The 13,836-nt window shown below is 43.2% G+C and overlaps 1 protein-coding gene across 1 annotated transcript; it reads right to left on the reverse strand.

The window, feature by feature from the left end:
- Positions 1-1,110: 1,110 nt before the first annotated feature.
- On the reverse strand, positions 1,111-12,159 carry Znf286a (zinc finger protein 286A). Its single transcript, XM_021176327.2, has 6 exons — positions 12,095-12,159; positions 11,652-11,782; positions 10,703-10,788; positions 7,667-7,781; positions 6,463-6,552; positions 1,111-3,653 (listed from the first exon to the last, which is right to left on the reverse strand). Exons 1-6 carry the CDS (start codon positions 12,151-12,153, stop codon positions 2,440-2,442), a joined length of 1,695 nt encoding a protein of 564 aa, XP_021031986.2. The 5' UTR covers positions 12,154-12,159; the 3' UTR covers positions 1,111-2,439.
- Positions 12,160-13,836: the final 1,677 nt, after the last annotated feature.

Genomic DNA, 13,836 nt, shown 5'->3' on the forward strand with positions numbered 1-13,836 from the left:
GTGCAGCAGGCTTCCTTAGTCATCCATTATGACCCTTCCCACCAGCAGGGATAACTACATGCTCAGAATCTGTCTAGGTGGACGGTTTGGCCTTAAGGGTGTGGCTATCAACCCGGTGACAGGACAAGAGGACTCTTCGAGACATTGACTTTCTACATTTCCATGTTGCTGACCTCATTTGAGGGGCTGTCCTGCTAACATAGACCTAGTGCAGGGTTTAGTCCTGGGGGGCTGAGGAACAGCTGGAGTGGGGAGGGAAGGCAGCCAAGGGATGGACATCTTCCCTTTTGAGGCAAAAAGAAAGAAAAAACAGAAAAAAAAACCCCAAACAAACAAGGAGATTGAGAGGACTACCGAGCTCCTGGGCTTTTGCAGGGGCTGTGTTCATTTGCTCCACCCTGCTTATCAATCTGGCCTAAGAGGGTAGAATGGGCTCATTTCCTAGTGGAAAGGCAAGTTCATTACAACTTTTCTACTCCATCTGATTTCTTACGGGTTTATCCCTCTTCCTGCCTCCTTGACACCGGTGATCTAGCACAGGGCCGAACAAAAAAATATTGCAAGAGTTAGGAGATGATCTGCAATGGACCAAATATGTCCTTCCAAGATTCAAGGGTTGAAACTTTATCACCAGGATGATGGAATTAAGTGGGATCTTTGGCTCGCTTTAGTCATAGAATGCAAGGTCTATTGAAATGAACAACAGAGGGAGGGTGTGGTGGTCTGAATGAAAATGGCTCCCATAGACTCATATGGAAGAGTATTATTAGGAAGTATATGCTTGTTGGAATAGGTGTGGCCTTGTTGGGAAGAATTGTATCACTTAGGGAGCAAGCTTTGAGATTTTAGATGCTCAAGCCAGGCCTAGTGGCTCGCTCATTCTTCCTGCTCCTGTGTACCCAGATATAGAACTCTCAGCTCCTTCAGCGCCATGTCTGCCTGGATGCCCCCATGCTTCCCACCATGACAAAAATGGAACAAACCTCTGAACTGTAAGCCAAACCCAATTAAATGTTTCCCAATTAAATAACAGTTGCCATGGTCATGGTGTCTCTTTACAGCGGCAGACAGAGGAGAAGAACATAAAATAGAATGGTATAGAAAGGCAAAAAAACTAAAAACCTGCGATTACTTTTCCTATAATTTTAATTCCCGTATAAACTAATACAGAATAGAATAATAAAAAGCTGGCACTGTGTATTGTTTTACTCAATAGTTACTTGAGCTTTTGTTTTGTGTTTCCCATCCTCTCAATGGCTTTTGGTCACATCCGTCACTAATCATAATAGATCACTATGATTTCATGGTGTGTTTACATGAGAGGTCAGGGATAAAGACCAACTAATGTATGGAAGATAAGAATAATAAAATAATGTGAGCAAGCATGAAAGCCAGGGAAGTGGGAGAAAGAGATGCTTATCCTTGGGTAAGTCACTTCAGGGCTGTCCTGTGAGCTTTTCCATACTCGAGAGCACGCCAGGCTGCCACAGAGTTGCTTCAGTGTGCTTGCCTGGGACCCAAATCAAATAATATATTGACCCTTATCAACCTTTCAGATATGTTCAAACTGCAACACACCCAGAGAGCTTTCTAAAAGTCACAGGGCACACTTCGCCAAACACTGAATAATCTATCGGAATAAACTCTCCTTGATGAACCGATTATAAAAAGCCAAGGGCTCTATGAATGGCAAAGATGAGAAAAGAGGACGTTGGCACAGGAAGACAAGAGAAGACTCCGATCTGTTAGGTACCGTAGGGTAGATCCCCAAGGGAACTAGAGAATCTCCAAAACAAAAGGATAGCGATGCCATTTATGTGAGTCAACGACCAATCCAGTCCATGTAAACCTAACCTAGAAACTTTTATAAGTGCAGTTAGTTAAGTTCATCACATTAGATAGCACTCTTTGTGGGGGATGGAATCCTAAGCAGTTTTCATCTCTCAACCTTCCTTTACTTTTTAATACAGAAATTACTCTCAAAGGAAACGATACATACGGTGGGTGTCTGTCTTTGAGTTTAGAGTGACTGAGCTGTGTCTTCCCAAGGATACGGCTGTATGTCTCAAGCCTAATCTACAAAGTAAAAGATTTCCTTACTAAACGAGAGGCTTCAGCAGTCCCTGCTGTGACCAAGCACAGTGAAACCAGATTTCACAAAATTCACAGTTTTACTGTCTCCCAAACATTCCTTGAATTTAAAATTTGGCATTTGGAAAACCAGGAACAATAATTTTGAGAACTATAGCCAGAGGTTTTCACTATTATCAAGCCAATGCGTAGAAGGGATTTCCTACCTGCTGTTCAGAGTTATACAGTGGACAAGTGAAATCCTACACACACAGACACACCCCAGGGTCATATTAAGGTCTCTCTATTTCAACAATCAACTATGAAACGCAGCAATAAAGCCAACCTTCACCTAGCACTCAGCACCTTTCAGGGTTGCTCTTCAGTGTGAGTTCTTTGATGTCGGATGAGGGAGGAGCTGCCCTTGAAGCTTTTCCCACACTCGTTACACCTGAAAGGCTTCTCCCCACTGTGAGTCCTCTGGTGTTGAATAAGAGCTGACGAATGAATGAAGGCTTTCCCACATTCTCCACATTTATAGGGTTTCTTTCCCATGTGAATTCTTTGATGCTTTGCAAAATTTGAGCTCCGGCTGAATGTTTTCCCACATTCGTTACATTCGTAGGGCTTTTCTCCAGTGTGGATTCTCTGGTGCTGAACAAGGTGCGTGCTCTGACTAAAGGTCTTCCCACACTCACTACACTCATACGGCCTTTCTCCCGTGTGCACTCTCTGGTGCTTCGTAAGAGATGAGCAGTGGCTGAAGGCTTTCCCACAGTCTCGACATTTATAGGGCTTCTCTCCAGTATGAGTTCTTTGATGCTTAATGAGAGCTGAGGAGTGGATGAAAGCTTTGTCGCATTCGTTACATTCGTAAGGCTTCACCCCAGTATGAATCAGCTGATGCTGGGCCAGGTGTGTACTTCGGTTGAAGCCTTTCCCACACTCGGCGCATTCGTAAGGTCTCTCCCCGATGTGAATTCTCTGATGTACTGCAAGGGATGAACTTTCGATGAAGGTTTTCTTACACTCACCACACTCGAAGAGAATCCTAGTGTGGGTTCTCTGGTGTTTAGTCAGATTGGCTCTGTGGCTAAAGGACTTCCCGCACTCACTGCAGGTATACGGTTTCTCTCCAGTGTGAACTCTCTGGTGTCGGAGAAGTACCGAACGGTAAGTGAAGAGTTCGCCACACTCAACACACTTGTGAGGTTTTTTCTCTTTATCATGTCTCTGCTTTGTCATTAACTTTGATTTCTGCTTCAGTCTTTTCCCAAGCGTGTGAATGTCCCAGGATCCTTTGGGGTCTCTGTCATCAGTTGTAAGGAGAGGTTTCTGACTGAAGCTTTTCCAATATACATCACGTTCACCATCTTCTTCTGCAGGGAGGGAGTTCCTGTGAGCAGACATTTGTCTTGGGTACCTCTCCCGATTCCTTTGACGATGCTCTAACCAACCCTCACATTCATGAGCAGTTTCAATGTCGGAGTCAGAAGCAGTGTTTTCTGTCAGTCTGTTTGGCTCTTCTTTGGAAAAGTCTAGCACTGAAGTTGACTCTTTGCTCTCAGGTCTGGTTTCCATGTCTGAAAAGACATTGCAAATGCACATGTTCTTTGTTTTCTGTGCTCAACAGTAACATGGTCCTATAACAGGTAAAGATGAATCAAGATGGAAGCATGCCTTTGTGGAGTTAGGAGATCTGACACTCTTACTGGATGGTTTGTAAAATAAGAAGGAAATCGAGGGGCATGAGTATGAAGATGAATAGCGTTATCCAGGAGAATCGGATGGGGGAAAGGTGATCAGAAATATAACACAAGGAGGGAAAAAGATGGGAAAAAAGTGTCAGCAGAGGGGCAGGCAATGAGTGTGTGAGAGCTGGAGAGGAAACCCACACGGTAGAGAATAACTTCTGCTATGATAAATAGCCAGGAATTTACACACACAGATATGTATAGCTAAGTATGTATAATTTACTAAGATACAGTATAACAACGGTATAATACTACACTATTATAAGTACTGTTTAGTAATTAAAATAGTATGCTACTAAAACACGGACAAATAAGTCTAGAAAGAAATTCAAATATCTATAAGGGAAGTGGGCTCTCCTAAAGGTAGCATCACAAACCAGTGGCAAAAGATTACCTAGTCAACGATGCTGGATTATAGGCTTTAAGTATGGAAAAGATACGTTTCACATCATTTCCAAAAATAAATACCTGCATGACAAAACTGGATTATTTTATAATAAAATTCAGATTACCTTTCTGACATCAGTAGAACACAACAATTCACAACAGATAAACTTAAATTAGTAAGGGCTGGGGCTGGAGAGATGGCTCAATGGTTAAGGGCACTTCCTGCTATGGTAGAGGACCCAGGTTCAATTCCCAGGATCCACAGGGAGGTTCAGAATGCTCTGTTATTTCAGTACTAAGGGATCCAACACTCTCGCCATGCCCACACTCATACACGTAAAGTAAAAATAAATGTTTTTTTAAAGTTATTTTAATAGTGTGTGTGTGTGTGTGTGTCTGTCTGTCTGTCTGTCTGTCTGTGTCTATGTGTGGATATGTATGTGTGAGTCAGATGCCCACAGTGGCCAGAGGCCTTGGATCCCTGGAGCTTGGAGTCACAGGCAGCTGTAAGCTGCCTGACATGGGTGCTGAGAATCAAACTCAGGTCCTCAACAAGAAAATATGTATCCTGAACTTCTGAGCCATCTCTCCGGCCCCTAAGATGAAATCTTAAAGAAATTAGTAAAAGTGGGGGATGCAACTCGAGGGTAGAGTGCTTGCCGAATCTGTACAAGGCTTTGGGTACCAACCCTAGGAATGAAAAAAAAAATCAGTAACTTTGACCTTGAAATTTGAAAGTTTACTAACTTTGGGGCTATTAAATATACCCCAAACTGGAAGACTCTATTCCTCCTCATTTTGTAACAGCACCACCACCAAGCATTAGGGTCTAAAGTACACAAACAGCTCCAACAAATCAAGACACCTTGAATAGGCAATAATCACAAGTGCTCACGTGGTTCAGACTTAGCACTCGGAGAAACGCAAATGAACACGAAGTGGCATTTTTTACAAGATGGACAAGAGCCACTGAGTCAACTGGTGGCCAATAAACCAGTATGTGATACTTTAAGGCCTATATATCTTCTTCCAGGCATCTACTTTAAGGTCAGTTCTCAAGAGGAACACAAGTAAAAGATAATCACGCAGCTCTGCTAATGGCCAGCAGATAAAAGCAAATTGTCCAGTTTATCCACACGATGCACTGCCTCCACACTCTGTATTGTTTGAAAGAAAAAAAATGTACAGTTCATTACATATTAATATAGACTGATAACAAAATGAAATAGTGGAGCTTAAAAATGATCACAGAAAAACTGTAGCAATAAAGTATACATTTTTATGTATATATGCATGTGCATACATATACCTGTACATGCAAATACAAGAATAATTCATACCAACTTCAAGACAAAGTGGCTATTGCTAGAGAATGGGAGAATGGGGTCTTTATCTGAATCCCTAAAATTTTAATTTCTTAAAAAGCAAAAGACATTACTTATCTGTAGAAATGGCTAAAATAAACACAGATAATATTAACTGCTGATAAACATGTGGAAAAACTAGAAGTTGGGACTTCTTCCAGTGGAGACATAATGGAAAGATTTTGTAAACCTCTGTGGCAATATGTACATTTTACACACACATACACACACACACACACACACACACACACACACGTGTTCATCGAAAGGCACGTGGAAGAATATATACAGGAGCAGGGTTCAGACAACCCACACTCTCCAAATGCCTGTCTGTGGGAGAATGGGGAAACTGGGATACTGAAATGATGGAAGGCTATGGAGCACATACCGTGAGCTAATCTCAGCAACACGCTGCAACATGGCTCTATCTCACGGGGAAAGCTCAGGAAGGACGTCGGACTCAGAGAACACACAGTGATTCCACTTAAATAAGGCTCACCAGACATCAGAACTAACCATCGGTGTTACCAAGGCCTCCCTAAGGAGAGAGGGGATTGAACACCTGGCACAAGAGTGCTTCTCAGGAGACTAGTTCTTTCTTGATCTTGGCAGTAGTGACGTGAATGTGTTCAACTTGTAAAAATTCATAGAAACAATGTTTTTATGTATTTTTACTGTTGAAAAAAAAGGGAAAGGAAAGGAAGGAGAGGAGAGTGAAAAAATGTTTAATTTCAATGATGGTTATTTTATTTTGACATATGTTTAAAAACATCTGATTTTCAAATATTTTGACAATCAAGGTGCACAGGCGTTTCTAACGCTCTCTAAGCTCTGAAAAGCGCACTTGTTCACTCTTGATGCATCCGAAGCCCCATCGGCTTACCTACCTGAGTCACTGCACTTGGGAGACTTCTCAAGCTCCGACAGTTCTTTTCCATCTTCTGAATTATAGTTATCAGGTTTGGAAATGGGAAGCCCTGTTTATTAAAAGGAAAGGAAAGGAAAGGAAGAGAGTAAAATGAACAAAACGAATCTTTATGGTGGGCACAGAGATCTCTACTGGAATTTAGGCCCATGCCCTGCAGCTACAGAGGAGACAGGATGTTGTGAGGCCATCTGGGGTGAAGGAAGAAGGACCTCTCAATGGAACTTAAAATGTCTGCAAGAGTCTAAGACTGGTGCAAGGCTCAATAGAGTTTGTAAAGACAAATTTGTCTGTTGTAAAGGAAGACAAGTCTTTCAGTCTCCTTATTGCCCAGGGGAACGGTATGAACTCGGGAGAGAATATGAATGATAGAGGTCTTTAGTGGTGTTCCCAAGCTGTGACTGCAAGCACTGTTTTTGTCTTTTGATGTTTTTCCTTTTTTCCTTTTCCAAGTATTAGAATTTCCTTCGGGATTTATTAAATGAGGGTTTGACAGAGGCCACCATAGTCTGTTCCACCCTTAAATAAAGTGCACACATACATGCATGCTCGCACGCTCACATGCACAGAGTGTTGCACAAAGGATCCAAAATGGGCCACAAGCACCCCCCTCTTTCTGCCCTATTCTGTTTCCCAGGTGGATATATGCCTATTAGTTGAATTTTCAAAATGAAAGTGTCTCCTTTTTCTGTTCAGCTCTCTAACTGGAAGAGTAACCTATGCCCAGAGCTGAGGATGGTCACCTTGGCCACATAGGAGGATGCTAAGTGAATAGTTAAGACAGGGCACAGACAAGTCCATCGACTATAAACAAACACACAAAATTCCAATGGCACCTTTGCTTTCCTAAGTTCCTCCCCCTGAAGCTAGTATAAATAGGTAGTTATTTGAATCTGATACACAGATACCTAAACACTTCACCAAGGATCTAGGACAGAATGGGGTGGGGCTACAGCTCAGTGGCAGCATGTGTGCTTAGTACATGTAAGGCTCAGAGTCAATGCCCAGCCTCCAGCGAAATAAAACATTTTCTTCCTCTATGCCAAAAAGGAACAGTTTAACACGACGGAATGAAAAGCAATGGCTTGTTACTGCATTTCATTCTCAATGAGGTAACGACAGCCCTGTGAGTGGATTTCCCAGCGATGGGAAGAAGTTGTTCTTACAGAGTGAGACCAGGTTCCTGTAGTTCTCCAGCATCACGGCCCTGTGTGCAGGATCCAGCTTCCCCCATTCCTCTGGCGTAAAGTCCATGGCCACATCCTTGAATGTCACGGCTTCCTAAGACACAAATATACTTTTTTTCATCATCTTTTAGTTGATACCTGTGGTGGCTAGTCTTGGTTGTCAACGTGACTATATCAGGAATTCTATAAACCCAAGCAGCTGGGTACACCTGTGAGGGAGTTTTTTTGGTTTTTGTTTTCTGTTTTTTGTTTTTGTTTTTTGTTCATTGGATCATTTGAGGTAGGAAGTTCACCTTAAATCCATATCTCTTCAGTAGACCCACCCTAAGTCTGGACCACACTTTCTCGTGGTGGCAGATATAAAAGACATAGGAAACGGAAGCTTTTGCTTTGCCTACTTGCTCTCAGCCTCACTGGCAAGCTATACATCCTGCTGCCCAGGCATTGTTCACTGGCATTAGAGCCGACGTCTATGAGATCCTGACATAGACTGAAGACTAGCCGTTCCGACCACCAGTCTAGCCTCATGGACTGAACAACTACTGGACTCTTGGTCTTTCTGTCAGGAGCCAGCTGCTGCCAGACTAGCTGGAACAGGTTCTCAGCCACCCCAATAAAGCTCCTTTCTGCAGGTTTGTTCTATCAGCTCTGTTCTTCTAGGGAAACCTGACTAACACAATACCTCTTCCTTTCATTCTGTTCTTAATGGAAATAAAGCAGAAGGCCAAGATGCACTCAACAAGGGAAGCGGTGGGTTTTCTCACAGTGTTTACAGCCCCAATACTCTATGATCCCCAATAGTCTACGCACTTTCCGTGAGTACCAGGCAGTGTGAGACTCAACATGAAATAAGACTATGTTTGCACCATGGAGAAACTACCATTTTCATGTCAAAAAAATTAAGATATACATAGTGAGAAACAAAGAGCATGTCTGCATACTTCCCCTATAACTCCTTAATAAACACACACACACACACACACACCATGATGTAGTCTTCAGGAAGACAGAGAGGTCATAGAACGAAAGAACTGGCATCGAGCAGCAAATCTGGTGAAATGTGGAATTAATTCAAGGTAAAGGGCCATTAAGTTGGAAAATGTGACATGCTGAGTAAGGTTACAGATGGTATTCAAAAGTGCTTACAAGGAAAATGCCATAAGGGTATATCTCTGTAGCATCAATGACAACAACAACAACGACAAAAGGCAGTGGTTGGCTACATACTGGAACTGACTGTGCCCCTTCAAGTAAAGCCATAGGGAATGGGAACAATATTCCAAGTTTGCTGAAACAATGTAACAGATGCTTACTTGAACATAAAGCACCTTCTATTTAAACATGCATGAAATATTTGCAAAACCCAACAAAGTAGATTTTAGTAAATTTCCAAATAGGAATGTAATAAAGCCATAGCTGATGGTAACTGCCAAACTATATTGGAACATAAAAACAGAAATAGGAGCAAAATGCCAAGCCCAGTCTTAAATGGCTAAATACTTGGGAGATGCACAGCACTCTTGAAAACGTAATTTAAAAACACATAAATACAAGAGAAGAGCGCACAGATCATATCAAAGAATCAGAACAACTCAGAAAGAGACCTACAGGATAAAAGCAGAAACTTTATCTGGATTCAATACTATAATCACCAGACAGTTATCCTCTGTAGAAGGAGATAAGGGGAAGAAACTTATCATGCCTATATATTCTGTGCTGCTTATTAAATCTGTGAGAACTAAAGTTAATATACATATTTTCTAAACCTAGTAAGAAAAAGATGGAGAAAACCCTAATCAACTCAGATAGATTTGAACACAAAATCTCCAGTATTAGCATTAAATAAAATCTAATAACATTAAAAAAGGACAGACTTTAAAAATATCCATAAAAGATCCACCATGATGACATAAGAGTCTTCAATCTAGTATCCAGGCATGAAAACTGCTCGCTCTTCTTTTGGTATCTGTATCCCGATTTTTCTGTCCCTCTGTGTTGGGCAATTCAGGCCTGGGAGGCATCAGATAGAACTGATCCCACCTTGAAGTTACAGGTGGAATGTGTCTACAAGCGTGCGCACAGTTATACTCCTCGAACAATTACACCTGGTTAACATCAGTAATGGTGCAGAAAATGACTCTTTATATCCTGCTAGAATTAATATAAGCAGCAGGAGAACGCCCAACCTTCCAACCTCAATGATGCAAGCCTACATTTGTTTGATGATGGCATGAAAAAAAAAAAGCCTGCTTGTGGGCAAAACTCTCAAAGTTTTAGAAAAAGGTTGACAAGATGGACATGCTAGCTCTCTACGTTACTGCCTAAATCCTTTATCTAGCCAAACAGTTAGTTTGGTCAGTAAAGATACCTCCTTGCACAAGCCAGTGTAAGATGGGTATCTGTAGATGGCATGTAAGCCCCTGGGGTTAATTAAGTCTGCAAGACTCACAGGGCAGTTCAGAAAGTCCAAAAAGGGCCAGAAGTCATTTTTACAACCATTGTATCGAGAACAGGCTGACTGAGGGATTTTGGGGCTGCAGAATGCAGTATGAACCTGTAATTAGTACAACCACAGACCATTCCATATCTAAGTTTTAACTGAGTAGGTATTATTATTCTTATTCCCATCTCTTCAGCATTTAAGGTGTTTTCTTAAGCTCCTAGTTACAGCCATATGTGTGCTGCTTCCCTTAGAGAAATGCAAGTTTTAAGAAGTATATACTATATGACCCTTAAATTAGCTTTCCACATGACCAAATACAGAAATCAGCAGAGTTGGGAAAGAAGAGAAATGTGACTTACCTGCCTGTAGAGAGACAAGAAATACTAGATGGTGAAGAGAGATACTATGAGTAAGCAGAAAATATTTTCTACTGAGTCCATTAGTTTCTTAGAATTAGAACTCAGGTCTCTAGATGGGCTCTGTGGACAACGAAATGCCACATCACAAAGGGAGTGCATCTGTGCTCTGAGACACAAGGTGGAATTTGATCTCAGTAACCCATGGAGACTCACCTGGGATCTGGCTGTGAGTCTCAGAGCAGCCACGTCTCCTTCTGCACTCTTCTCGTGGGAAAGGAGAGAATCTGGGGAAGACAGAGCTAAAGGGAAGAAAGCGGTAGGGACTGGGTCTGGACCTGGCTCTCTACTCTGTATCATCTAAACCCCTCCACCACACCAAATGCACTCCCTGTTAACAAGGAATCCAAAACAAACTGCTACTTTCCGGTACTGTAAAATATGCTCAGGCACGTAACTCCTCTAGGCTTGAATTCAGTTGCTCTACTCATGACGTATCCCCTCAAACTCTCTGTTCTACAAACTAGAATAAGTAAATTTCCATTATAATCTACCTAAAGTAGACTCAATGTTTTTGTTTTTGTTTTTTTTTTAATCCCTTTAAAGCTTCCTTAAGGCAGAGATTGCTAGATCTCACTTCCAAATTCTGATTGGTTGAGTTTGAGGTGACATCTAGCAACCTGAAAAGGACCCCTGGAGGGAATTTTGGCACAGGAGTTTATGATACACAGGTCTCCTAGTGCTGAAGCCAGCCCCTACCTTCCGTGCCTGTGAAGCAGGTCGTGAGCGATCTGTATTGAAACAGCACTCATGGTAACTATGGATAAAGTGGGATAACGTATGGAAAAATATTTTTTGTCGACTACAAAGTTGAATTCTTGGATCCACGATGGAAACCAGGATGGGGCAGTAATTTGGAAGAACTTGTGACTACATTGTCACAATGTCCGCACTGGTGGGATCATTGTGCAGCACACTTAAGTGGAATGGGGACTGACCCATAGTAAGCCCTGCAACGTCTCAGAGCTCACCTATCCTCAAGATAGCGTTGACAAGTCGCCATCTTTTCCCAAGAACCACTTAACCCACGACAACGGTGGGTTTCCCCTTCAAAAGGAAGATTTCCACTCTTCCATGATGCACACCAACCCATGAGCAATTCTACCTCTTTTCTGAGGCGCTTCGGCCAAACCCGTCTCCATGATCACCACCTCTTCCATGCCCCGAAGGTCTGGTTCTCCTGTTCGCACAGTCAGCAGTCCACGGAGCCTCGAAGGACTTCTTCCCTCTTGGGCTCTGTAGAGAGCATCGCTCAGATCACGTGGGAAACCAGGGAAAGCATCCTGAATCTGAGTCGTCACCTGTCTGTTTCTGGCTCCTGGAGCTGTCCCCTAGGGGACTGGGTGCCTGAGAGGTAGAGGGCACAGACAACTCCTCCAGATCTGTCCAGCTCCCCAGTTTGCACTGGGGTCCAGGATGGCTCGTGGGGCGGGGAAGGAAGGGGACGAAGCTCAAGAACTACAAACTCCAGTCCTCCCTGGCAGAGAACAACTACTGGACCACCGCAGAGGTAAACCGAGGACCGCAGCATCCTAACAAGAAACTCACCTCTCTTCCCGGGCCTGACAAAGGCTACGAACTTCTCCGCTTAGCTCTGAGTCGCGCATGCGTGACATTTTGCGGGGCAAATCCAGGAACTACAACTCCCAGAAGCACCTGCGCGCTGCCCGACCCCCTGTTTCTTGGCAGGTTGGGACCACGAGTGGCTCAGCTGCACAGCGGGATCTTTCCCTCTCGCGAGAGAAAAGGGTGCATCGTCCGTGGTATCCCGCAGTACCGGAAGGTTGGGGCGTGGGAGACAAAGTCTCTCTCTCTCTCTCTCTGCACCTTGCACTCTCTCTCTCTGCATATTACGTCTATGTAGCTTCAGCCCAAATTTCTTTACTGTTGGCATGTGTATATGGCTTTTAGCCATGGTTTGGTCTTCCCTAAACCCATCTTTTGTCTTCAAACTATATGAAAGCTGTAGTTTTAGAGCAGGATCCATGTAGTACTCTCAGCTATCCCAATGGACTTGTATTTCATCTATTTTGCAATCGTAAAAACGTGTATGAGCAGAGCTGAAAACATTGAGCCGGTTTCCACACACTTGAGCAGTAAGTTCTTTGCAAGGAAAAAAAAAGTTCATTTGTCAAAAAAGTTGGACTCTCAAGGGCCTGTGGTTAAGTTACACCTACTTGAAAGTCGCTGTGTCCAAACAGCCCCATCTCAGTGCGTGCATTTTACTCCAGTGCACCATTTGCATATGCCAAAACGAGAAGACACTCAACTTTTGATTCTCACCATCTAATCACCAGATCCTGTTCATTTCTCTGTTTCTACTATGCTCTGGACCCTCTTCCACGTCTGTCATTGCTCCTACACTCCCTGTCTCTTCCACCGCTTCTCCCTCTGTGACCATCATAATCTCTCCATATGAAGACATCCTATTTCCTCTACTTCCTTCATCCCCACTGGGTTCCTACTGGAGGTCCCACTGTGCTCCAGACTCATTAGATCCATTGGGAGAAAGAGACTCAGAGAGGGAGGCAATGGTCCTTGGTAATCTATGCCTTCTTTTCCCACTTCAGATCTGTACAGCTGCAAAACCTCCAATTCCCTTTCTCTGAAAAACCTCAAACCCTGACTTTTCTTCTAGAATCTGTCTGCTGTTCCCTTGGCCTCACTGGGGATGATTGTCAACAACTCCTTACAACTCTGTTTACTTCAGTGTAACATGAGCAAGGAAAGTATTAGGGCAAAGAAGGCTGTTTGTCCTTGGCTGCTGGTACAGGTGGAAGCTGAGAAGCTTCGAAGTTTTGAAGAAGCCTTCCCATCCAAATGTGCTGATTGGGACCCTGATAAGTTCACCATCTCTCAAGACTTAGGCCCTTTTCACAGCTACTTATGTCTGGGATTTGGGGTTCAGCTTGAAAACCCACTAACTTGTCTAAGACCACTGTAGTTATCCGGGGACTGGAGGAATCTCCTGGGTGCTACTCAAGTGATTACGGGAAAGTTTCCAAATTTACATGCCTTTTGGCCACTCCCTCCAGAGAATATTAAATTTGGCCTTTTCTTAATTAGTAATTGATGAGGGAAGACCTAGCCCATTGTGGATGGTCCCATCCCTGGGCTGGTGGTCCTGGGTTCTACAAGGAAGCAGGCTGAGCAAGCCAATAGACATCACCCCTCCATGGCCTCTGCATAAGCTCCTGCCTCTAGGTTCCTGCCTTGTTGGAGTTCCAGTCTTGATTTCCTTTGATGATCAACAGTGATAATGGAAATGTAAGCAAAAATAAACAAACAAA

The sequence above is a fragment of the Mus caroli genome, chromosome 11 (genome assembly GCF_900094665.2).
Source record: "Mus caroli chromosome 11, CAROLI_EIJ_v1.1, whole genome shotgun sequence".
In the NCBI taxonomy this organism is placed as follows: Eukaryota; Metazoa; Chordata; class Mammalia; order Rodentia; family Muridae; genus Mus; species Mus caroli.

Bases quoted from the DNA above. Each gene is read 5' to 3' on its own strand.
- Znf286a (XM_021176327.2), bottom strand. From the start codon at position 12,153: ATGCGCGACTCAGAGCTAAGCGGAGAAGTTCGTAGCCTTTGTCAGGCC. The intron at 11,783-12,094 runs GTGAGTTTCTTG...TGCTCTCTACAG, and splicing joins TGTCAGGCCCGGGAAGAGAG to AGCCCAAGAGGGAAGAAGTC. The intron at 7,782-10,702 runs GTGAGTCTCCAT...TTTGTGTCTTAG, and splicing joins GACTCACAGCCAGATCCCAG to GAAGCCGTGACATTCAAGGA.